The sequence below is a fragment of the Psammomys obesus genome, unplaced genomic scaffold (assembly GCF_907164565.1).
Source record: "Psammomys obesus unplaced genomic scaffold, mPsaObe1.curated_primary_1811, whole genome shotgun sequence".
Taxonomy (NCBI): domain Eukaryota; kingdom Metazoa; phylum Chordata; class Mammalia; order Rodentia; family Muridae; genus Psammomys; species Psammomys obesus.
Genome location: NW_026596073.1, coordinates 30,122,346 through 30,148,349, shown reverse-complemented (window position 1 = coordinate 30,148,349; position 26,004 = coordinate 30,122,346). Strand labels below are relative to the sequence as shown.

General features: G+C 37.1%; 1 protein-coding gene across 7 annotated transcripts in view; it reads right to left on the bottom strand.

The window, feature by feature from the left end:
- Bltp1 (bridge-like lipid transfer protein family member 1) overlaps window positions 1-26,004 on the bottom strand; it is a 210,274-nt gene that overhangs the window by 101,143 nt on the left and 83,127 nt on the right. For all 7 annotated transcript variants that reach the window (XM_055626230.1, XM_055626234.1, XM_055626233.1 and 4 more), the window contains exons 36-46: window positions 21,512-21,709; window positions 20,643-20,854; window positions 17,730-17,881; window positions 17,123-17,273; window positions 16,796-16,948; window positions 14,266-14,506; window positions 13,647-13,789; window positions 9,106-9,325; window positions 8,253-8,411; window positions 4,955-5,130; window positions 4,164-4,339 (exon numbers count right to left, since the gene is read on the bottom strand). In XM_055626230.1, coding sequence (XP_055482205.1) covers window positions 4,164-4,339; window positions 4,955-5,130; window positions 8,253-8,411; window positions 9,106-9,325; window positions 13,647-13,789; window positions 14,266-14,506; window positions 16,796-16,948; window positions 17,123-17,273; window positions 17,730-17,881; window positions 20,643-20,854; window positions 21,512-21,709 — 1,981 coding nt within the window. The remainder of the gene's footprint in view (window positions 1-4,163; window positions 4,340-4,954; window positions 5,131-8,252; window positions 8,412-9,105; window positions 9,326-13,646; window positions 13,790-14,265; window positions 14,507-16,795; window positions 16,949-17,122; window positions 17,274-17,729; window positions 17,882-20,642; window positions 20,855-21,511; window positions 21,710-26,004) is intronic.

The following is a 26,004-nucleotide window of genomic DNA, read 5'->3' as shown; positions in this document are numbered from 1 at the left end:
CAACTAGGAATAGTGCTTCCTCAAGACCCAGCTATACCACTGCTAGGCATATACCCAAAATTTGCTCAAGTACACAATAAGGACATCTGCTCAACCATGTTTGTAGCAGCTTTATTTGTAATAGCCAGAACCTGGAAACAACCCAGATGTCCATCAATGGAGGAATGGATACAGAAATTGTGGTATTTTTACACAATGGAATACTACTCAGCAATCAAAAAAGAGGAAATCATGAAATTTGCAGGCAAATGGTGGGATCTAGAAAAGATCATTCTGAGTGAAGTATCCCAGAAGGAGAAAGACAAACATGGAATATACTCGCTTATATAGACCTAAAAGATATGATAAACATAAGAAATCTATACACCTAAAGAAGATAATCAAGAAAGCGGACACGGGGTATGATGAGCAATCCTCGTTTAGAAAGACAAATGGGATGTGCATTGAACGTATGACAGGAGTCTACTGCAGAAGGCATCTGAAAGACTCTACCTAGCAGTGTGTCAAAGTAGATACTAAGACTCATAACCAAACCCTCGGCAGAGTGCAGGGAATCATACGAAAGAAGGGGAGTTTGATATGGAAAGGATAGGAACTCCACAAGGACAAAACATATCTGGGCACAGGGTCTTTTCTGAGATGGACACTCAACCAAAGACCATAAGAGGATAAAACCTAGAACCTCTGCTCGGATGTGACCCGTGATAGCTCAGTAATCAATTGGTTTCCCACAGTAAGGGGAACAAGGACTATTTCTAACAGGAACTCAATGACTGGCTCTTTGGCCTCCCCACCTCCCAAGGGAGGAGCAGTACTGTTAGACCACAGAGGAGGACTTTGCAGCCAGTCCTGAAAATACCTGACAAAACGTAGTCATATGAAAGGGGAGGAGGTCCTCCCCTATCAGTGGACTTGGAAAGGGGCAGGGAGGAGATGAGGGAGGGAGGGTGGGACTGGGGAGGGAAGGAGGGATACAGCTGGGATACAGAATTAACAAAATGTAACTAATGAAAAAAATAAAACTTAAAAAAAAATAAAATAAAATAAGGGAACTTTTTTCTTGCTATCCAACAGTATGGAAATTTAGAGTTAATCATAGATCAATTAGAACTAGCTAGTCATCCTAAGCAATGAATTGAATTTTTAGTATAATTTTATTTGTTATTGGAAAGAAACTCCACACAGCTTTCGTTGCCAAGTTGTAAGTGGAAAGGAAAACAAACCGAAACAAAACCACACTAAAAATACCTAAAATCTCAAACAAGATTATTGTTAAAGCCCACCACTTTTCTAAACACTTTCATGTTAAGAATTACAGTTATCTTAAACATTTTAGTTTTAAAAGCCACTCAACTTCTATCAACAATAACAATAAATCTCATGTAAATAAAAGGAACATTTTTCTTCTTTTTCCATATGCACTGTGAATACACTGCCACACAGTACAAGTGAAAAAGAGGTCTATCTCTATTAAAAAAATAAATATAAAAAACTACTTTGATATTCTCAACTTAATTATGAATTTATATTGAGAGCATGTAATTCCTCAGTGAATAATGGCATTTATTATTTAATAAAAAGTATGTCACATTATAGTGTAATATGTAGACATGCACAAGGAGCTGACTACCAATGTTCTGCATGTGTTTGCAAAAGGAAACACTGGACACTAAGAACTAGAACAAACAAAAGACTAAAAAATTTACAAGAATAATCAAAAACTGAGGAGAGAAATATCAAATCTCTGCAAGCAAACAATTATGCAAGTAAGCAAGCAATCAAACCAAAAACAAAACAAAAAACCCTCCTGAAACATGTAAGAGTGACCAAAAGGAAGGGAAAGAAATCTTGGGACAGTCAAGAAAAGGAAAAAGAACTTGGAGTACATATGAAACAGGCACTTACTCACTTAGGCAGCCAGGTGAGTTAAGGACTGCACAGACACCATGAAGCCAAAGTCACAACCAAACCTTCAGAACACTTATGTTTCTACACACACATATATTTATATACGTATATTGATATTTTGACAAACATTTTCAAGGTCTCAACTTTTTCCACTAATTTTTACAAATACTTTGCAAGTTAAGATGTTAACTACATCTATGAGATATTGCATGCTGGTCTCTACGCTTTATTAACTGTGCAAAGCTTTAAAATCAGTGTTATGAATGTTTTATACAAAAATTGCAATCCAAAATAAATGTACAATAACTAGAAGAATAGATAGTGTGATACAAAACAAAGCAGTTAAGACTAAAATTAATTGCTTAGAAACCAAAAGCTTAGGGTAAAATTACAAAACCTCTGAGCTGGCTGACAATGAGCTGGTTTAAAGACTAGATAATAATCAGAGTGTTTCTGGAAGCAACAGAAAGAGGAATGTTAAGTTTGGATAAAGAATCACAAAAAGGAAAGTGTGGCTAGGTGAGTGAGATTTGACATATGCATCACTGCACAGCATATGAGGCCAGTAAAATGTTATAACTGTCATCTAATTATACACATATGCATATGTACAAAATCTGAGTATCTGCAGGCAATTTCTTATATTATATATAATGACCATGTATAATGTAGTTGTATGTACTTATTTAGAAGGAATATATATTTGCATGTGTGTTCTGACACATATATATTTACATACAATATTTTGACGAATATTTTCAAGGTGTTAATTTTTTCCACTAATTTTTAGAAACACATTGCAAGAACTCCCTGTGTTTAACAGAAAAGAGACTACTGTTTTTATGTTCCTGTATTATTATAAAATCCTCAGATATTTTAACGTCAAATAAAATTAAAGAAAGCCCTATTATTCTATATGTGACTGCAGCACATTTTATAAAAGTGAATTTTTAAAAATTATTTAAAATTTAAATATGGGCCATTAAGGTGGCTTAATGGATGAAGGCACTTGACAGGAAGTCTGATGGTGTCAGTGCAATCCCTGAGATCCACATGGTGGAAAGAATTGTTTCTCAAAGGTTGTCCTCTAACCTCCATAGGATGCTCTCAGGACGCACACATGTGTACATGCACACAACAAATAAAGGCGATTAAATTCTAAAAATTTTGAACAGAATATTCAAATTAAAAATCTAGTTTTCTTAAATTTAAATTGGATATAATTGACAGTTTACTCTTATACCTTGTAAAACTAACTACAAAGAAAAGAAAACTAAGGATGTTGCAAAAACATTATAAAAAATGCCACTTGTGACCATATTTCACAATTCCTTTCCAGGTCAATAAGACACCCAAAGTAAAAATTCATCTTCTCAAAGGAAGAGTCAAGCCTATTAGTACATACGAAACTGCTTATCAAGCAGTAAAGAAATGTAAGAACTACCCAAGAATATACAGTATGGCAGTAGCAGGTAGCTCATATTTTTATCCCTCATATGCTATGTATGCCTTCCTGTATATTTGTTTCTGATGGCTGTGTTCTCAATATGAATTTTACTCTATTTCTGGATATAAAATACTGTCTGAGGGGCTGGAGAGGAGCTCAGTAACTAAGAGTGCTTGCTATGCAATTATGAAGACTGGCCTCTCAAACTCAGCACTCATTTAAGCCAAGTATCCCAAGAACACTGTAACTCCAGCTCTAAAGATTGGGGAGGTAGGATTTTTAGACCTTGCTGGTTTCCAACCTACCCAAGAAAATATTAACCTCAGGTCAGGGAGAGACTCTGTCTCCAGTGAACAGGTAGAAAATGTTAGAGAACACCCAACACCATCTTCTGGTCCCTGTGCATGTGTATACACCATCCCTATATGTACATGTATGCATACAATCACACACACACATGCATACATACATAAATATGTCCATAACTACACAAATATATGCTAAAAGTCAACTTAAAAGGTGAGTTAGGAATAAATTTAAGTGAAAAGATTAAAAACATAGAACCATAAAAACTCCACTACTGAGGCTAAGCATATAAATGCTGAATACACTTATCAAAACATACACTTTAGAATACCTTGTGACATTCTATAAAAATAGGCCTAAAACCAACTGTTTGATCCATTAATAAAGTCAATAAGTTATTCATAACAAAATATGATTACTATATTTATTAAGTGAAAATTATGTTCTCACTGTTACTAAAATAATAATTCTTGAATAAAATTTTATACTATATGAAAAATACCTTCTTGCTCTTTTGCCTTTCCTGTCTTTAGCTGTGTCTGAATCTACAATATCTGCTCTGAGGCAGTCCAAAGTTCCTGAAAATGAAAGGTGTTCTCCAAAGTACATCCGGTAACAAAGGGGCATCGTGTCCTGTGACTGGATCCCAGTATGACTCAGGAGAGGTTTAAAAACGACCTGGAAGAACCAAACAAACACATTAACATAACATTCATTGTTCATCATTTACTTCTGTTGTTATTCTAGCACACAACATCTATTACCACAAAATGAAACAAATATAATCATGTCATAATTATTTTGACTAAAAAAAAAATTACTCTATAAGTTCTATAGGAAAAGTTGTGGCTTTGCAAAGGTATAGACAGATACCCCTTTCTCCACTCAGTCATTTAATACACTGCTACATTTACATTTCTACATGTTTTAATTACTTTACTTCTCTGTTCTAAATTCACTGTCTCCCAATTGCTCACTTAATAAAGCCTTAACTTTGCAGAAAAGATTGTAGAATATGATAAAATTTAACTTTATAGTCATGTTATGGTCAACTTTTAACACATAACAAAAATACTATAATGAAACTTTCAATTAATGATATCTACTGGTTAATTTGCATTCATAACTAATCCATGTACTTCTAGAGGATGCTCCTGTTTTAGATGATGGCTTTTACCACAGGCACAGAACAAAGATTTCACTTGAACTTCAGGTACCTGCTGCTTGATGGTTTCTGCTCTAAGCTCAACTGGAGGAGGTGACATCAGTATCAGGTAAGGCAGACAAGCTCACCTGTGCATCAGCAAGCTGAACAGCAGGAAACCCTTGATTGGCTTCTTCCACACCTACCACATCATCTTGACTAGTACTGTGCTGAGAATGTGTCCCATCCAGAGTATTTTGATCACTAGACAAGACGGTGTTGAAATCTGAGGCTGAGGGTATTGTAGGAAGATTGGGTGCAACTCCTAACAGCAAAATTTTAAGAGTAAATGTGAAGCATTTAGAAACAGAAAAAAAAGCACATAACTAGCCAAATTTAAAAACAACCATGTCTTAGTACCCTTACCAGACCACTGAAAAGAACAAAAAAATCAACCCCCATTAATATGTAATAGTAAAATTTTACAGATGTGATATATTTATTTCTTTTTTAAATTTTTTATATTAATCACAGGTTATTTATTTTGTATCCCAGCCATAGCTTCCTCCCTCATTCCCTCTCAATCCCATCCTCCCTCCCTCATCTCCTCCATGCCCCTTTCCAAGTCCACTGATAGGGGAGGAGCTCCTCCCCTTTCATCTGACCCTAGCTTATCAGATCTCTTCAGGACTGGCTGCAATGTCCTCTTTCTGTGGCCACCTAGCAAGGCTGCTCCTCCCTTGGGGAGGGGGGGCGTGTCGAAGAGCTTGCCATTAAGTTCATGCCAGAAATAGTCCCTGTTCCCCTTACTAGAGAACCCACTTGAATACTGAGCTACTATGGGCTATATCCGGGTGGGGGTTCTAGGTTATATCCATACATGGTCCTTGGTTGGAGGAACACTCTCATGAAAGACCCCTGTGCCCTGATATTTGGTCCTTGTGGAGCTCCTATCTTCTCCAGGTTTTACTAACTCCCCCTTCTTTCATAAGATTCCCTGCACTCGGCCAAAGGTTTGGTTATGAGTCTTAGTATCTGCTTTGATACACTGCTAGGTAGAGTCTTTCAGAGGCCCTCTGTGGTAGGCTCTTGTCCTGTTACTTGTTTTCTCCTACATCCAATGTCCATTCCATTTGTCTTTCTAAGTGAAAATTGATCATCTTACCCTGGGTCCTCTTTCTTGTTTATCTTCTTTAGGTGTATAGATTTCAGTATATTTATCCTATCTTATAGGTCTATATAAGTGAGTATATACCATGTGTGTCTTTCTGCTTTTGAGATACCTCACTCAGGATGATGGTTTCTAGGTCCAACCATTTGCCTGCAAATTTCATGATTTCCTCCTTTTTAATTGCCGAGTAGTATTCCATTGTGTAAAAGTACCAAATTTCTGTATCCATTCTTCAACTGAGGTACATCTGGGTTGTTTCTAGGTTCTGGCTATTACGAATAAAGCTGCTACAACCATGTCTGAGCAAATGTCCTTATTGTGTACTTGAGCATCTTTTGGATATATGCCTAGGAGTGGTATAGCTGGACCTTGAGGAATCACTATTCCTAATTGTCTGAGAAAGTGCCAGATTGATTTCCAAAGTGGTTGTACAAGTTTACATTCCCACCTAGCAATGAGAAGGGTTCCCCTCTCTCCACATCCTCTCCAGCATGTGCTGTCACTTGAGCTTTTGATTTTAGCCATTCTGATGGGTGTAGGGTGAAATCTTAGGTTCGTTTTGATTTGCATCTCCCTGATGGCTAAAGACGTTGAGCATCTCTTTAAGTGTTTTTCTGCCATTCTACAATCATCTACAGAGAGTTCTCTGTTTAAGTCTGTGTCCCATTTTTTAATTGGATTACTTGATTTGTTGCTTTTTAACTTCTTGAGTTCTTTATATATACTGGATATTAGCCCTCTGTCAGATGTAGGGTTGGTGAAGATCCAGATTTGATTTATTAATAAAAATGAAATTAAATATTCAGAAATACTAGTGATCTTTATACAGATATTCAAGCCAGTCAATCCAAAATACAGACTTTTATGACTGAAAAATGTTTGAAAAGCAAATATAGCAGGGCAAAAACTATAGGTGTTAACAGTATTACAGCCAAGCTCTATCCTGTCATTCCAGGCAAAGAACCCTTGATAGAGAGTAACTGTTCTATTCCAGTTGTCTTGAAATTTAAGTTATAGCCACTCAGAGCAATAGTAAAATCAGAACAAGAAAGATGCGAAGAACTATTGGAATGACATTGTTCTGTTTTCTTCAGTCAAGGGTGAATGCAGACACTAGCATACAGTTACAATTTTGATCACTTCAAAACTAAGGGTGTTCCGCAAGCCATAACAAGAGAAAGAGCTTAGTAAGCAGTCACAGATCAACTACTTTTCACATTTTAGTAATGTCTATTTGAAAAAATTCCACATGGCTCAAATAGCTTTTAAAAGTGTTAGCCAGCTCAAATCTGAGCCCAGGGGGCCTGCAGAGACTGAGGAATCAACCAAGTACCAAGCATAGAGAGGACCTAGACCCCCTGCTCGGATGTAGCCTATAGGCAGCTCAGTCTCCATGGGGGAAGCAGGGGCTGTCTCTGGAATGAACTCAGTTGACTGCTCTTTGATCACCTCCTCCTGGCAGGGTGGCTTTACTAGGCCACAAAAAAAGTGAATCCAGACAGTCCTTATGAGACCTGATAGGTTAGGGTCAAGATAGTAGGGGAAGAGGACCTCCACTACCCGTGGATTAGGGGAGAGGCATGGGGAGGAAGATGGAGGGAGGGTGGGACCAGGAGGAGATGAGGGAGGGGGCTACAACTGGGATATAAAGTGAAAAAATTGTAATGAATAATAATAATAATTTAAAAATTCATTTTAGCTGCTTTAAGTAATCAGTATCAAAGTTGACTTCAATATTCATCCACATTTGCTAATTTGGAACACCTTCAATAATAGGAAAAGGAAGGCTGATATACTTGCACTGGATATAGCCACTACTTTCTTGGGGGAACACCTTGCCATTTTTCATTGTACACAATGCATGTTCTTTTAAAATTAAGAAATGGCCCTCATTTATTTCTCTCCTTGAGGAAAGAAATCTTACTTTACTGTTCCAATAGATCTGATTACTACAAAGAGTGTCTGAATGAATAGTTATGATGCCTCAGAGGGAACTAAACAAATTAAAAACATTTTCTGTATTGTAGGTACATCATGTTGTAATTATACTTGACATTTTTAACTTGCCTCCTTTGGTGCTATGATTAATTAACAGACCATATTAAATGAAAGTTCTATAAATTTTATATATAATATCACAAGAATACCACTCTGAAAGAGTCCAGTTTCAACCAAATATTACTTAAAATCTGACAGTTTAAGCATCCTCTGAGAAACAAGATTTTGCCGTAACTGTTAGTACCACTTAAGACAGTTAAGATAAAAATAACTAATACCTGTTGGAAGACTGTTATGTCCTGACTTTGTAACAGGAGATTCCTGAACCACACTTCCACGATTACCCACAGCATTTGACATCCAGTTATAAAAACTCACAGATGACGGCTCAGATAACAAAGGATGTTCAGACAGCATGTCAGTGGCCACTGTATTTCCTGAAAACACAGTTTACTAAGAATAGACTTATAATATACTATAAAACATAAACTGACACTTACATGCTTTTAGAATGTCAGATTAAAATATCTTTCTTCACAAATATTTTTAAAGTTTATTTATTTTCATTTCATGTATATGTCTATTTTGCCTGAATTGTGTCTCTGAGTTGTGTAATGCAGGGCCTGTCGGGGCCAGAAGAGAGCAACTGGATTCCTGGAACTGGAGTTACAGCTGTTTGTCAGCAGCCACATGGGTGCTGGGAAGGTCCTCTTTAAGAGTAGAAAGTGCTCTGAATTACTAAACCATCTCTCCAAGTATTTTTTTAACTCTTACTTTATGATGCTGGTATGTGGATCCTAGGGCATTAGTGCAGAATTCATTTTTGTTAAGATTCTGCATTTCTTAAACTAAGCATATGTAGGTTTGCGTTAGTTAGTACTAATTTAAAAATAAAAATGAAAGGCAAGAAGAGAAAGCTACAATTTTGTTCTAAAATATTTTCTAAAAAATAAAGTATATTAAAAAGATTAGACATACAATCAAAGTACATGGTAAGCTTGCTTTCTAATTTTCCCACAAAAGAAAATTAAAGGAAGTATTTTATTTTTAATTATATGTATGTGTTTGTATATATGTGAGTCCAGTAGACAGTCGAGTCCAGAGGAAGTTGGATCTACTGGAACTAGATACCTGTTCTTGTTAGGGAGCTACTTTTCACAGCTGCACTACTTCTCTGAGGAGTGCCTTCCAGAAGGTTGTGCAGGCTTGGGAAGCTTCCAGTCAGATAGCTGAGAAGGCTCTCTTTCCTTGGACTCTCCTTTACTGGCATCCCAGCACGCCCAACGTGTACTGGGGAATCTGTAGCAGTGTCTCCACTGGTGTAGCTCAGAGAATGATACGGATGAATGCCCTACAAAAGGAACACAGGGTTTTTGTTTTGTTTTTTCTTTCTGGAGTACGGTGAAAATGCCAACCTATATGACTGTTGCTATAGCTGCTAGCTCCTCTATCCATTAATACTCACAGTGATTTTGTCTACTGAGACTATTGAGTGCCAAATGTTAAAAAAAAAAAAATTTTATATCTCTATAATACAATTCTAAGGGCTATAAATAATATTCAAGCACATTCCTTTAAGTATTTTAATGATAAATCATTAATTTGTTTCTATAGCTAACAATAAGAGTCATAGAACAGCATCTCAAATATTATAGAAAATAAAATGCTAGTTAATATCTAGGGGGCCAGTGTGGAGGGCATCAGGACTTAAGCAAGTCATGAGGAAGAGTGTTTGTAGAGGTGCTTAAGAATATGCTTATGGCTACTTTAAGAATAAGAAGTAGCCAGAAGAAATTTCTGTTACAGCTTAATTATGGAACCAGCAAACTGATACCCAGGAACAATCTTCCTTATACAACTATTCCATTTCAAAACCAAGAATCAACTTGTTACATGACTAACATCATCACAAGTAAGGTATTACTCCCAGGCCAGGAATAATGGGATTAAACACAATCTCAGCACTCAGAAGACTTAGGCAAGAGAGCTGCCATGTGTCCAAGGTCAGCATAATCTACCAGTAAATTCCATGCCAGCCAAGGAAATGCAAGACCTTTATCAAAACAAACAAAAACCAAATATAAAAAACATGAAGCAAAAATAACAATAAAACTAAAGAAAGAAAGCTGTTTAGCAGTCTTTATAGCAGACGTAAGCATAGACGACTAACAGAAAGGAAACTAGAGGCTTTCTGATTAAGAACAGGAAACTAAGTAAGGACAAGTACACATCATATTCAAGGATATTAGACCAATGAAATATTAGCACAAAATGGAAAGGTCTATACATTTTTACATGCACTCACTTAGATGAGGGGGGAGGAAGAAGCCTCTCACTGTATGAGGTAAGAGTACTTACAACATACTAAACATGGATGTTCATTTTACATCTTATTTCATCCCTATGTTTTTTTTTTTTTTACGTAGATGATTAACTTTTGTCTCACAAAAGAAAAATCAGTTCTATAAATAACCAAGCAAGAAAAGTCAGATATTTCAACCCATATGCCTCACTTCCACTCTATAATTCTTGGTACTATACTATCTCTGCTTATTGGTTTAGACTGTCAACTTGACACAGCCAAGAGTCACCGGGGGAGACAGTCTACTGGGGAATTGTCAAGATTGGGTTGGCCTATGGCCACCTGTGTGGAAGATTGTTTTAACTGCTGATACATGTGCGAACTAGTCAGGTTGCAAGTGCTACCACTCCCTGGGCATGGTCCTGCACATTAGAAGAGATGACAAAGCTTAGCTGAGAGCAAACAAGCAAGTATGCACATATTCTCTCTTGACTGCCAATATGATGTGACTAGCTGCTTGAGTTCCTGACTTGACTTTCCTGAAACAATAGGCCATAACATGAATTACAAAACATTTCCTCCCCTGTGGTGCTTTTTATGAATATTTGTCATGCCAACAAAAATGAAACTAGAATGCCTACCCTTCTAGCACTCAATAACATTTAATAGAATTTATTTATATAAATAGAATACTCACCCTATTCTATCCTTTAAGCTGAGTGATTCTGTCTATTAGGAATGTTGAGTCTCAAAAGTTAAAAAAAAACAAAAACAAACTTTTTTTATAATTTTGTAATACAATACTAAAAACTAAAACCTAGAATGCTCACTCTTTTAGCATTTAATAATGACAAAGAGTGCTCCAATCTATTATTGTATATGCTTTAAAATTACCACTTTAACAAATGTTTTAATTTAAAAGAAAGTATGTACACAAAGTAAAAACTTTAAAAGCAGAAGAAACTGCAGTGTGAAGTTCTATGTTCTAATTATCTAGATCCCCAGTAGTTTTCTAGTTTCTTATCTTCCTATAATATTTATGTACTATAAAATCATACGCATTAAGATGGTTTGGATAAGAATGGCCCTCATAGGCTCATATATTTGGATGCTTGCTCTGCAGCTGGTGGAACTGTTTGGAAAGGATAAAGAGGTGTGGCCTTGTTGGAGGAGGCGTGTCACTGGGGTGAGCCTAGAGGTTTCAAAAGCCCATGCCATTCCCAGTTACCTCTCTCCTGCCTCATGGTTGTCCTTTCATGTGAGCTCTCAGCTACTAACATTGCCATCAATGCCTGCCTGCTGCCATGCTTACTGCAATGATGGCATGGATTCTAATCCTCTGAAGTTGTAAGTAAGCCTCCATTCAAATGTTTTCTTTTATAAGATGCCTTGGTCAAGGTGTCTCTTCACAGCAATAGAAACATACGAAACATACCCTGAGGTTTTGCTTTTAATTCAATCTATGTAACTGCAGTATCAGCCACAGATGCACATAAACCTACTCCTTTTTGAAAGGCTTTTTGGTAGGCATTTATAATAGTTCACATAATTTATTGGCCCTCTAATGTTTAATTCTTTTATGCCATGTCCATTACTTTCCCACTATAGTATTACCGAGGATCTGTCTGATTATTTATGTTAACTTCCAGAATGAAAGTCCTTGACATGGAAAGGTTTTCACTTACACTTGCCAAAATGTCCTTCAAAAAAGTCACAACCATATATACACTTCTTCTGTAACAGTTTCCTCCTGGACTGAAACATTCCACTCCTACTCCTATAAGAACTCCTATAAGAAACTCCTGTAAAACTCATGGGTTCACCAAATTGGACTCTGTGATATCTGTACTTTGGTCTGTCAGGAGTTCCATAGTTGGGATGAGTAGATGTGTGTAGGGTTTCCTCAGTGTGTAGTGTTTTATCATACAACAACATTTTAATATTGTCTTTTATCTTCACCTATAATATATAATATTAAAAGTTTTGGTATTCTAATCTTAAAGATAAAAATAAAAATGCCATTTTATTTTACATTTCTTTATAAAATAATACATTTTCATACATGTATGCAAATTTTTCTATGACATATTTTATCCCTTTATCTATATTTAAATTTTTTTCTTCACATTTTATTCACTATATATCCTCCCTCAACTCCCCAGTTCCACCCTCTCTCTCCCTCTTCCTTTCATCTCTTCCCCTAATCCACCGAAAGGGGGAGTTCTCCACTATTGCCATCTGCCCATAGCTTGTTAAGTCTCATCAGGACTGCTTGGATCTTCTTCCTCCATGGCCTGGCAAGGTTGTATCATCAGGAGTGAGTGATCAGAGAGCAGTAAACTAAGCTCATGATAGAGGCAGCCCTTGATCCCCTCACTCAGAGATCCACATGAAGATTGAGCTGTCAATCGGGCCACATCTGGGCAGAGGGTCTAGTCCTCTTCATGCATTGTCCTCCACTGGCACATCAGTCTCTGCAGGACCCCCCTCACTCAGATCTTTTAGTTTTGTTGGTCTCCTTGTGGGGCCTTTGTCGATTTTTTAAACATTTCTTTTTAATGACTTTTTTTTTTTTGTGATTAAAAAAGGCTTTCATTGTTGTTTATTTGGAAGATATTAGCCCTTTTTCATGTGTATTGTTTAGAATTTTTATTTAGAAATTTCATATTTAATGTCAAAATTGTTCTGAGTGTCAGAGTAAGTCTACATGCAGACTCTGAGTGAAAGTAAAACTATTAGCTCACATTTTCATTTCTTAGAAAAACAAACTAACAACAACAATAACAACAAAAGCAAAAACCCCATAACAATGCAAAGTGTCAGATACACTTATCACGACTTCTCTCAGCTTTCAAAATCCACACCCTATGAGTAAGGAAGCAAATGCACAATCCAGTCAGTAATTATTCAATTTACAGAACAGGACTCAAATGAGGGTATTGCTCCCAATGCTAGTCTGTCCATTGGCTATACTGTCCCTCTTATCAAGCATCCTTTAAACTTGTTAAAACAATGGAGTGTAAATTAAGATTAAAATTTGCAAAAATCCAACCTAAACCTTGTCCCCCCAAAAAAAATCAATATTGTATAGTCTAAAATAGGCTTCTCACTAGAACTGAAATGATATTATCAACATTTTCAATACTGAATTTTGTTGCATATAATATCCAGAAAGATGAAAAGGTTTAGTGATCTTAAACTAAGTATTAAATATCGGTGATATAATTTTCATAGAAATATATGCACTAAAAGTTATTAACCAAATTAATTTCAACATAAACTCTCAGAGTAGACGTCTAAAATATTTAATACTGAAATTTAAAAAAAGGTCACTTCTGTAAGTTTTAAACTCTAATCAGCAATGGCATACCTTTATTTTTAATGCAGAGTCACTATGGGTATGAGTTTTAGAAAGCTTCCTCATTATTTCAGCTCCAGTGACAGGTCCAGAACTTCCAGGTGGTGGCCGGTTAGCTGTTCCTTCTAGGAGCATTGTGTGCTCACTGACTGTGGCTGAAATGGTTCAAAAGAATGAGTGAATTATCTATATCTATATCTATATCTATATCTATATAATATATATGACCTATATATAATAGATATATGTCATATATATAATATCTATAATATATTATATAAGATACATATAATAATATAATATATATAATTAAATTATAAAATTTGTTCCAGTAAAAAGAATCCAAAGTCATTGTGAATTTAGATTAATGAAATTCACAACTGTATAGTTCAACCACAGCATTTTCAAATTTGGGACAAAAATAATTAAATTCGGGTACCATGTGACTAAGTATGTAACAGCAAAAATTTGCTTCTATTACTAATTTGCTAATAACTACAGGAAAAATGTCTTGATTGGTCTCTTTTAAAGAGGCATATTTTGATACGAAGCTATTCCTCCAAGATGCACATACCCAAAAAACACACAGTGATTATACTGAGTTAAGAAAACTACTCTAACCTAAAGTTACCTGCATCGAACTCAAATTCTGCACCATCAGCACTAGTATCACTTTGAAGACCACCTCCATTATCCAGGCCAAGTCCATCTTCATGCTCATGGTCCACAGTAGCTGGAGGTTTCAGTGGCTGAGCTGGTCTGTGTAAGCTAACTCCTTTAAAGGCAGGTGTCACCACAATGAACTTCATCCACTGCCTTGCCAAAGCAACTAATCCTTTCTTTAAAGTTACCAGTGCAGGAAGCCCATCACTCTGTAATAACAATGAAGAACTTATTTTAATCTCAAAATTCCCACTTAGACATGAAGAAACTGAAATTCAGATCTTTAATTTGTTCAACATTACCCAGGATTTAAAGATGACAATAAAACCTACTACAGCTACACATATATTAAGAATGTCCCTTGAGGATTCATGTAATATAAAATTTGGTTCTCAGCATCACAATGTTTGAAAGAGGGCAAAATCTAGGAGATCAAGTGGATAACATTGAGGATCAGTGGTCTTAGAATACATTACAGCAGTTCTGTTGAAACCTGGTAAGTCTATATATGGGGTGTTACTAAAGTTTAAGACTACAACCTCCCCAGCCTCTGACTTCCTATCTTGGGATGCAGAGCATCCAATTCCACTCATAGCTAATGCCTACAAGTCTCACTGTTCAGCTTCTCTGACCACAACTAGAATGGGCATCTCAGGTTCACATTGTACAACTTTGTCTTCAATTCCCAGAAAATAGGAAATGCTATTTCAGTCTTAGATAGAAACATCTTTGTAAAACTCATTACTTAACATAGATTCTTCACTTGCCTAGTGAAAGATTTGGCTGGCCATTAATAACACTGACACAGAGGTGTCTAATTTGGCTAAACATTTTTGTGTATGTTCTACTATTTGGAAGCTGGAGAATACAAGCAATGTCCCCAAAATTCTAAAATCCCAGACACAATTTGCGATTTGTTCTTTTAGAGACAGGGATGAGTTGTGCAAATATATATTCTCCCCTCTATGAATAACCATTATTTCATTAAACCATTATGACTCCAGGGATTACTTCCTGGCTTGAAATTTATTTTTTTTAGCTTCTAGGATACAACTGTCTTAGTTCTAGCTCTTTAAAAAAAAAATTTCATCATCATAATTATCATTATTAGTTTATTACAATTTATTCACTTTGTATACCGACTGTGGCCCCCTCCCTCATCTCCTCCTGGTTCCATCCACCCTTCCCCTCCACCTTTGTTCCTTCCCTAGTCCACTGATACGGGCCTCTGAAAGACTCCACTGATCGAGGTATCGAAGCAGATGCTAGACTCACTGCCAAACTTTGGGCAGAGTGCAGGGAATCTTATGAAAGAAGGGGGAGATGAAAGATCTGGAGGGATCAGGAGCTCCAAAAGAAGATCAACAGAGCCAAAAACAAAAAACAAAAACAAACAAAACCTGAGCCCTGGGGCCCCTGCAGAGACTGATACCCCAATCAGGGACAATACATGGAGAAGACCTAAAACCCCAGCTCACATGTAGCCCATGGACTCAAGTCTCCAAGTGGGTTCCCTATTAAGGGGAGCAGGAGCTTTCTCTGGCATGAACTCAGTCACAGGCTCTCTGATCATCTCCCCATTGAGGGTGCAGCCTTGTCAGGACACAGAGGAAGACAATGCAACCAGTCCTGATGTGACCTGATAAGCCTGAGTCAAACAGAAGGAGAGGAAGACCTCACCTATCAGTGAACTACGGGAGGGGCATGGGGGAGAAGAGGGAGGGATGGTGGGATTGGGAGATGAGGGAAGGGGACACAGCTGGTATTCAAATTGAATAAATTGTAATAAATGATAGTAATAAAAAATTTTAAAATTTTTTTTCATCATCACCAAAACCACCACCACCACCACCACCACCACCACCATCATCATCATCATCATCATCATCATCATCATCATCATCATCATCATCAATTTATTACAATTATTTCACTTTGTATACTGGCTGTGACCCCCTCCCTCATCTCCTCCTGGTCCCACCCATCCTTCCTTCCTCCATTCCCCCCTCTGTCCCTTCGCTGGTCCACTGATAGGGGAGGTCCTCCTCCCCTACTATCTGACCCTAGCCTATAAGATCTCATCAGGACTGTCTGGATCCTCTTTCTCTGTGGCCCAGTAAGTCCAGAAGGAGTTAAACAAAGAGCAGGCAACCAAGTTCATGGCAGAGACTACCCCTTACTAAGGAACTCCCATGGAGACTGAGCTAACGCTAGCTCTTTACATCCCTTCTCAGCACTCAAAATCTAGCCTTATGCAACCTCTCAAATCTTCTTGAAGTCGAGCATTTTTTTTCAAAATTCCATCTTTGACAATTTCTCATTTAACCTATTACGCTGAGAAATCTTATCCATGTTGACAGCTTCTATATACAAGCCACTCTGCAAGTGTCAATCAGAGCAAAATGCTATCTACTAACCTGTATTTCTAACTACATTTCTCAACCTGTTCATTAGTACCACTGCTATAGAACAGTAGTTTCCTTAAAGCTAGTACTCACCATTGTGGCATCATCAATGATGGAGTAATTTGCTTGATGAAGATAGTGGTGTAGAATATTACATAATAAACATGAAGGATTTTCTTGGAGAAAGCGAGCAACTTTTGTAAGTCTATTGTATTTACTTCTTAGAGGAAAATGTACACTTTTATTCTGAAAATGGTATAAGAATAATAGACTTAGAATTATATGTATAAAAGATCCTATAATCAAAGATATCTAGTAATCAAGAACTTGTAGTCTGCTTTCTTCCATCAACTGTTAATAGTAATGAATTATTTTCAGTAACAAAGTATGTCTGATACCTTATATGATTAAAAGACAAACCTCTAAAGCTTCTGTCATTATGCATCCCATAACAGCACAAATTCGCAAGGTTCCCTCAGTCTCTAATTTGTTTAAGGATGACTTGAGTTGATCAATAGGAACCAGCCATGCACCAACAGCTGGGGTTGCAGTGCTTAGAAGGTTCAGCTGCCTTTTAAAATTGAAAAAATTATAAGATTAAATTTTATATTTCAAACAATCTCCTATATCTATAGCACTTAATGTTACTTTACTGCCAATATTTTTTTCCCATTGATCACTGGCAAACTGTGAACATATAAATAAGAAACAAACACCACAAGAGGAAGAAGGGTGAAACATGTCTAAAATGAAGAATAAAACAAAAGTTTATGGCAGCAAGACAAGTAAATTAGGCTAAAATACTAGGAAAGAAATTAGGCTGAATAGAGAATATATAATGTCTATAAAAAATATCCAATGAGAAAGATGGAAGGAATAGCCATTTTAGCAGAGTACCAGATGTGTCACATAGTGTTAGTATTAGATATTACCAGAAAAAAATTCAGGAAGACACGAACAGAATAATATGCTTTCTGAAATAAGGAGGAGATGCCAATGGACAAACTTACACTTTGAAATTTTTTACCTGGAAAATGCATGTGTAGGAGATCTCACATTGGTTGGAGCTGCAAAACTAAACCAAATTTCTTTAATGGTCAACTTCATGCTACATGAATCTGGAGGTGGTGGCATTAGAGGTAGATCTTTTTTCAAATCATCAGATTCAACTCCTTCATCCTATATTAAAAAAAAAAACAAACAAACAACAAAAAAAAAAAAACAATGTATTGATCCTGTAGAGCCTTTACCACAGGCTTACTAGCACTTTAAGCACAAAACCTGTTCATCCATAGGCTTAATAGACTACACCCTTACATAAAACCCTGAACTGTGGATATTGCTCAAATTAGTCTTCTGCTAATTCTGAAAGTTCCAGGAATTAAACTCAGGTCATCGGGTTTGGCAGCAAGGTAGCAAATGCCTTTGCTTGCTGAGAGCCATTGACTAGACCCCATATACTTTTCTTTGAGAAAGAAATCTAAACCTGTAGTCCTAGACACTTAAAAGGCTGAACCAAGAGGACCTCTTAAAAGCCCAGGAGCTCAATACTAGTCTAGGCAACACAGCAAGGCTCTCTCTTAAAAACAAAAACAAAACAAAATTGTAACAACAAAAACAGCCTCTAGGGCTGGGAGGTAACTGTGGTAGAGCTAGCTCTTGTATTGCATGTTGTAAGGTCTTGAGTTTAATCCTCAGCATCACAAAACATAATAAATAAAACTTAAAACATTGATTTCTCAAGAAAATATGGGCCAGGCACTTGGGTGTATACAGATGTAAAACTTGACATTTGGAAAAGGGAAAAGACATTCATTATTACTACACTAATGTCCATAGTCAAGCAAATGATTGCAGACTGACTTGTTTCTGGAGCCATGGTAAACAAATGCTAAACGAATGACACAGTTTAGAAGTTCCATCCAAGAAGCACAGGAAAGTATCACTACATAATGGAACTAGCAGTGAGTCAGGGAATAGACAACAAGCAAGAGGAAATTAGTGTCATGAATACAACTTCCAGGGTACACACACATTTGAGGAGAAACAATTCCATAAATAAACAGGAAAAGATAACATAGAGCCTGGATAAACTGTTAGAAAATCCAAGAAGCATATGAAATGCCCTTTTAAGGGAGAAATGCCCTTAAAATTCTATAAACTGAGGCTGGAGAGAATGACTCAGCAGTTAAGAACACCACCTGCTCTTCAGAGGACCTGGCCTCAAATCCCAACCCCTACATGGTGGCTCCCAAGTGTCATCACTCCAGTTCCAAGGGATCCAACTCCGGCTTCTGGTCTTAGTGGGCACTACTCACAGTCATGGTGCATAGTCACCATGCAGGCAAAGCACTCCTCCACATAAAATAAAAATAAATAAGTCTTTAAAAAATATTCTGTAAAGTTTCTCAATAGGTGAGAAGGAAAGAATAGTAAAGGAACTCTTGTTCAGTGCATAGCCACAAATGTCCTAATTCTCATTACTATTCTAATGCAATCCCACAAACCCTTGTAAAAAACCAATAAGGAAACTGGTTAACTTAAAATTGTATTTATTATTATTGTGTGAGGGTGTGAACATGATGTGTAAGAGTACCATGGTGCAAATATGGAGATTAGAGGACAACATTGTGGAGTCTGTTTTCTCCTCTACTTTTATAAGGATTCAAGAGATCAAACTTTGGTTGCCAAGCAGGACACCTGGCAACTGGTTCTACCTGCTGAGTCATCTGGCTGATCTGGAAAGTAACTAACTCTACAACTCTGCACCAAATAAAAATAAAGCCCTAGGGGCTCAGTGGGTAAAAGTGCTTACCCAGCATGCCTGACAACCTCAGTATGGATCAACAGAACCCATGTTAAAAAACAAAAAGCAACCCCCCCAAATCCAGGCAGTACCATGTGTCTGTAATTTCCTTGTGTACCTAAGGGAAATGGGAGGTGGTGACAGGAGACTCTCCAGTGTTCACAGACCAGCCAACCAGGTTTACATAGCATTGAGGAAAGCTGTCTGAAGGTAGAGGGTAAGGGCTACCATCCAAAGGTTGTGCTCTGACTTCCACATGTAGGCTGTGGCTTGCCTATACTCAGACACTCACACATCTGCCTCTTAGACACAGGAAAATAAAAACACATAATCACCAGGAATCAGGGCTCAGAGGTGAGTATAACCATGAACACTAGGTACCCACAATCTATTTCTTAATGAAAAAGGTGCTTTCTTAACCTTTTTTGTTTTGTTTACTCTCAGAAATTCTTGCTTGTACTAGTAAAGCTTTTCATATACAGCATCTGTTTTAATATTCAAAACACTTAGAGTCAATGGCATTATTTACTACACTCCTATTGTAGCTGAAAAAAAAAAAAAACAGGAAAAGCTAAGAAACTTGCTTGTTCAAGGTCACCAAACACTGACCCACTTCTTCCACAATAAAGAATTTTAAATATTTTTTGCTGATACCATATTCATCACAATTAAATTCTACCACAATGAAAATAATAAATTAACTGAATATAAGGTATTAGTTAAGATATTTAAAATACGCAAATATATTGATGAAAATATTTATTACCTATATAAAATATCACCAATAATAAACATAAAAATGACTTCTAAAATTAATCAAAACCTAATTAACTAATGAAGGTCTACTTTTCTTAAGTTCTATAAATTCATCTGTTTAACAAATGTTTATTATGTGCATAATAACATAAGCAGGATATTGTGCTAAATATTATAATGGGTAGGAAAATGTACCATAGGTATATGTATGTTCCTGTACTTATTCAGGAATTATACCCTAGTCATAGTACATTCAACAAAATGTTACAGCAACTGTAAAAGAGGAAATGACAAGGAGATATGCTTTAGACATTGATATTGAATTGAGTATGTAGTTCTCTAATTTCAAACTATTAGTATCACTAGAAATTCACCCACTTGCTCATCTGAAACTGAGTTTCCATTTATGTCAGAGGAAGGACTGGTTCGGTCACAGGGAAGGTTATCATCAGAGACATCAGTATTGTAGCCGCTGCCCGTAGGAGAATCAGAAGAATTATTGGATGTCAGCACTCCACCCCTTTCTGTGACACTAGTTTTACCCATAATTCCAAAACTGTTATATAAAACTGCACCAGACTGTCTTCCTCCTATAAAAATGACGGAATTTATTTGTTAGAAAAAGAGTGGATATGTGTTTTACTCTTGTACCCTAAAATACTGTATATAACTTCAAGATGATGTTTTTCTTCACTAGCCTTTGCCCGTATCTAAAAGACTGATGTATGTCTGACCTACCAGGTAAAAGATGTAGACATAGAGCTACTAGTATTTTAAGTGACTGTAACACGTAAGACTAAACCTGAAGTCTTATAACAACTCAACTTTCCTACTTTACATAAGCACATAAAACTCCTCTTTTCTCCCCTCCCCTTGTCTTATATAATAAACAAGTATAAATCAGTAATTTCCACTAAATGAAAAATTCATGTGAAATATTAGCTTCTTATACGGCAATGCTCTAAACTCTGAAAAGAATAGGATGTCAGTGGACTCAGGCATTTCTATATCCTGCTCCTCTGTGAGGTCCCAAGGTTTGGGACAGAGGGCATCTCCATCCAGCTGTGGAAGGAAATACCACTTTTATAATTGGGATGTCTATGCACCCTTTACATAAGCGTAAGTACCACAGTTTCTGCTGTATTATGTAGTCTAGTTTGTTACAAGTAACACCTGTTAAACATATTTCAGCAGTGAGGAACTGAACTGTGCCCACTTAAGCAGAACTCAGGGTTAAAAAAGCTTACCTTTTATAGTTAAATTTTCAATTCCACATTCAAACATTATCCAGCCCCATTTTTCTTGACTGGGACCTATCCGTGTAACATCTGGGATAGCTTGTTGATCTGTCTCATCTACAAAAGTAAATTCATCCAATTCTTCAAGAGTAAATAAAACTTTGGACTTCTCAAAGGGAATGGCAGTGATGGCACAGGTCCCAATGTCTATTATTGAGAGAGCACAATAAACATTTTTTTAAAGAAAAAAAAAAGATATTAATATATATTGTCCTAAAAAGGTATCTGAAAAGTATTCTAAAAAGGCAGAAAAATAAATAAAACACTTTAAAAAATAATGATATCTAAAAAGAAGTAATACTATTCCAAAGGTAACAATGAGTTTATCAATTTGTTTCTGAAAGACTATCTGTCAACAAAGATCTAAATAATCCAGCTTTCTGGTAAACTTCTTTAAAAGGCTTTCAATAATTTACAAAACAAAATTATTTTAATTATGTGGCCTTGGGAAAAACATTATTGTGTAGGAAAAGTATAGCTTTTACTAACAGACAGTTTTATACTAATGTTTCATATAACTGCAATTTATTAGATATTGCTATGATGCAATTGCTTACAGATGTAATGCAGTAAAATGCACAAGTCCATTTCCCCAAACTTTTCTGATAACTTGCATTTCTCTTTAAATCTCTTGAACTTAATTTTTTTCTCCCCTTGAGAGTCTCTTTTTGTTCCTTTAATCTCCTGTTCATGGACATTTCTCCTAGTTGGGGTAACAATAGCAATTATTTCCTTAGTGCTTGCTGTGTATTGGATACTGCTGCAAACACTCCCTCCCTGTATGAACTTACTTAATACAGTTAATAGGCTTTCTGAAAAATGGGGACACCCCTATTGTGGGCTTTCCGGGATCCTGTTTGAGGTTTAATTAAGACACACAGACATCTATATAGCTTAAGGCTGTGGCCTTTTTTCTGGAGCAGTAACTTAACCCTACTCATTTGACATTGTGTTTCTCCATGTGGTTTCTAGCTCTGTCCAGTCTCCCTTCTGCTTCCTTCTGTCTTTACCCATCTCCCTCTTCTTGAACTTACTTTTAAGCATGGGTATAAAGTGATAAACTTATTTAACTTTGTGAGTATTCTACATTCACAGATATAAAGGTATACCCAATAGAGAGTCCAGAGCACTCAGAAACCTACCTCATCTTCCTAAGATTATCAAATGTCATGAGGGTGAGAATCTCAAACATGTATAAACAAAAAAATTTACATTTGTTGTGCATTTTTATGCAAATGTACCTTGGAAATTCATGGGGACTTTGTAATGAGCTTTTATTCTAGCTGGTGGGTTTTACATAATGTGATGCTTATGAAGTGGTATAATAAATAGGTGCAAAGTGGTTACTACTGCAATCTACAGACCTTTTACAACTCAAACCACTGTTTTGCCCGAGTTTTAGGACTACAGTTTTTGGGTTGTTATTAAAAAATCTCAGGTCAGATGCTGTGACTTTATACAAAGGATAGTGAAATAAGCCCTGTGCTGGTTACTTTTACACCAAGTTGACACAAACTAAAGTCATCGGGGAGGAGGGAAACTCAACTAAGAAACTGCCTCCCTCCATAAGACAGGGCTGTAGGCAAACCATAAAGAGCAAGCCAGTAAGCAACACTCTTTACATTCTACATTAACTCCTGCCTTAAACTCCCTGACCTGCCTAGAGTTCCTATTGTTTCATCGCAGCAAGAAACCCTAACTATGACAAGTTGGTACTAGGATGACAGGGTTATTGTTGTGACGGACCTGACCACGTTGTTGAGTGTTCAATGCTTCTTGAACTGTTCTGTAGAAGCTTGGAAGATAAGATTTTATGCAGACAGTGGAGGCCTGCTTTGTGAAGTTTTTGATAAAAGTTTAAAGACTATAGGGGCCATTTGTTATTTTGAATTAAGATTCTGTGGTTCTGGTGAGTTGGGGCTGAAGAGTCAGCTGTGATTAACAAGACTCTAGAACTACTAAAGTTAAAACCTTTGCTTTGCTGGGATACTTGATGCTGGTTAGCTAGAGCTGAGAAATTAGCAGTGATTAAGAAGAGACCAGTGTCCTTGAAGTGAAATCTGGGAAGTGTTTCCTCAGAGTCAGCACATAGAAGCTGTGTTCCAGAGGTTGTCATGCTGGCATGACATGTCCTCATGCTGGCAGCTGAACTTGCTAATGTAAGAGTCATCCAGGTGATACTGCTTTTGAAGGCATGAAGAACTCATGGAGAGCACTGTGAAAGGCCAGGAGAGGCTTTTAGTAAAGGTTCAGCATCAGTGGCAGTTGAAGGCCCAAGATTGAAGGGGTCATGCAGAGAAACTGAGGTTTGGAACCAGAAAAAGAGTCCAAGAGAGGTTGTAAGTGAAAGTGCAGCTCAGCTGCAGCAGAAGACCCAAGCATTTTGGAGATGCCAGTACCATGAGATGTCCACCAAGAACAGCAGCAGAAGTGGGGCTAAAGTCTAGAAAACTAGCTGTATGTATGTTGCAGAGGGCAGAGCCAGAGAAGTTGTTACCTAAGCCCTTTGAAGGACCCCAAAAGAATGTGAGTGCACCCTAAACATTGAATGTTAAATTATTTACACTATTGGAGTTTGGTTTGGTTTGGTTTTGATTTGATTATGACTGTGCCCTGAATTTTTCCTACTAAAGTGAAAAAGTAAGTTATTTTTATTTTACATGGTTGAGAGACTCTGAATTTTATTTATTTTTTAAATTTAAAAATGTGTCTATTTTTTTCATTTTATTTATTTCTTACAATTTATTCACTTTGTATCCCAGCTGTAGCTCCCTCCCTCATGCCCTCCAAGTCCTTCCCTCCCTTTTTCTCCCTTCCTCTTTTCCCTTGCCCTGCCACCAGTCCACTGAGAGAGGAGGTCCTCCTCCTTTTCATCTGATCCTAGCCTATCAGGTCTCATCAGGACTGGCTGCATTGTCTTCCTTTAGTTGCCCTTCTCAGGCTGGGCCCCCCCAGGGGGAGGTGATCAAAGAGCTAGCCACTGAGTTCAAGTCAGAGACAGTGCCTATTGCCCTTACTAGGAAACCCACTGTAAGACTGAGCTGCCATAGGCTACATCTGTGCAGGGGTTCTAGGTTATTTCCATACATGGTCCTTGATTGGAGTATCAGTCTCAGAAAAGACTCCTTTGCCCAGAAATTTTGGTTCTGTTGTTCTCCTTGTGGAGATCCTGTTCCCCCCAGGTCTTTCTATCTCCCCCTTCTTTCATAAGATTCCTTACACCAACAACACAAGCCCTAAGATCAACAATCTATAAATGGAACCTCATGAAACTGAAAAGCTTCTGTAAAGCAAAGGACACTGTCATCAGAACAAAATGATAGTCTACAGATTGGGAAAGGATCTTCACCAACCCTATGTCTGACAGAGGGCTAATACCCAGAATATATGAAAAATTCAAGGAGTTAAACAGCAACAAATCAAGTAATCCAATTTTAAAAATATGGTACAGAGCTAAACAGAGAATTCTCACATATAGGAATATCAAATGGCAGAGAAACACTTAAAAGAAATGCTCAGCATTATTAGTCATCAGAGAAATGCAAATCAAAACAACCCTGAGATTTCACCTTACACCCATCAGAATGGCTAAGATCAAAAACTCAAGTGACAACACATGCTGGAGAGGATGTGGAGAAAAAGGAACCCTCCTCCATTGCTGGTGGGAATGTATACTTGTACAACCACTTTGGAAATCAATCTGGCGCTTTCTCAGACAATTAGGAATAGTGCTACCTCAAGATTCAGCTATACCACTCCTAGGCATATATCCAAAAGATGCTTAAGTATATAACAAGGACATTTGCTCAACCATGTTTGTAGCAGCTTTATTCGTAATAGCCAGAACCTGGAAACAACCCAGATGTACCTCAACTGAGGTATAGATACAGAAATTGTGGTACATTTACAAAACGGAATACTACTCAACAAATAAAAACAAGGAAATTATGAAATTTGCAGGCAAATGGTAGGAACTAGAAAAGATCATCCTGAGTGAGGTATCCCAGAAGCAGAAAGACAACCATGGTATATACTCACATATAAGTAGATATCAGACATATAATATAGGATAATCATACTAAAATCTGTACACCTAAAGAAGCTAAGCAAGAAGGAGGACCCTGAGTAAAATGTTCAATCCTCATTCAGAAAGGCAAAAGGGATAGACATCAGAAGAGGGTGAAAACAAGGAACAAAATAGGAGCTTACCACAGATGGCCTCTGAAAAACTTTACCCAGCAGGGTATTAAAGAAGATGCTGAGACTCATAGCCAAACTTTGGGCACAGTGCAGGGAATCTTATGGAAGAAGGGGGAGAGAGCTAGACTTGGGGCATGGACTGGACCTCCACAAGGAGAGCAACAGAACCAAAACATCTGAGCCCAGGGGTCTTTTCTGAAATTAAAACTGAATTTTAAAAGATATTTGCTATTATAGACTGA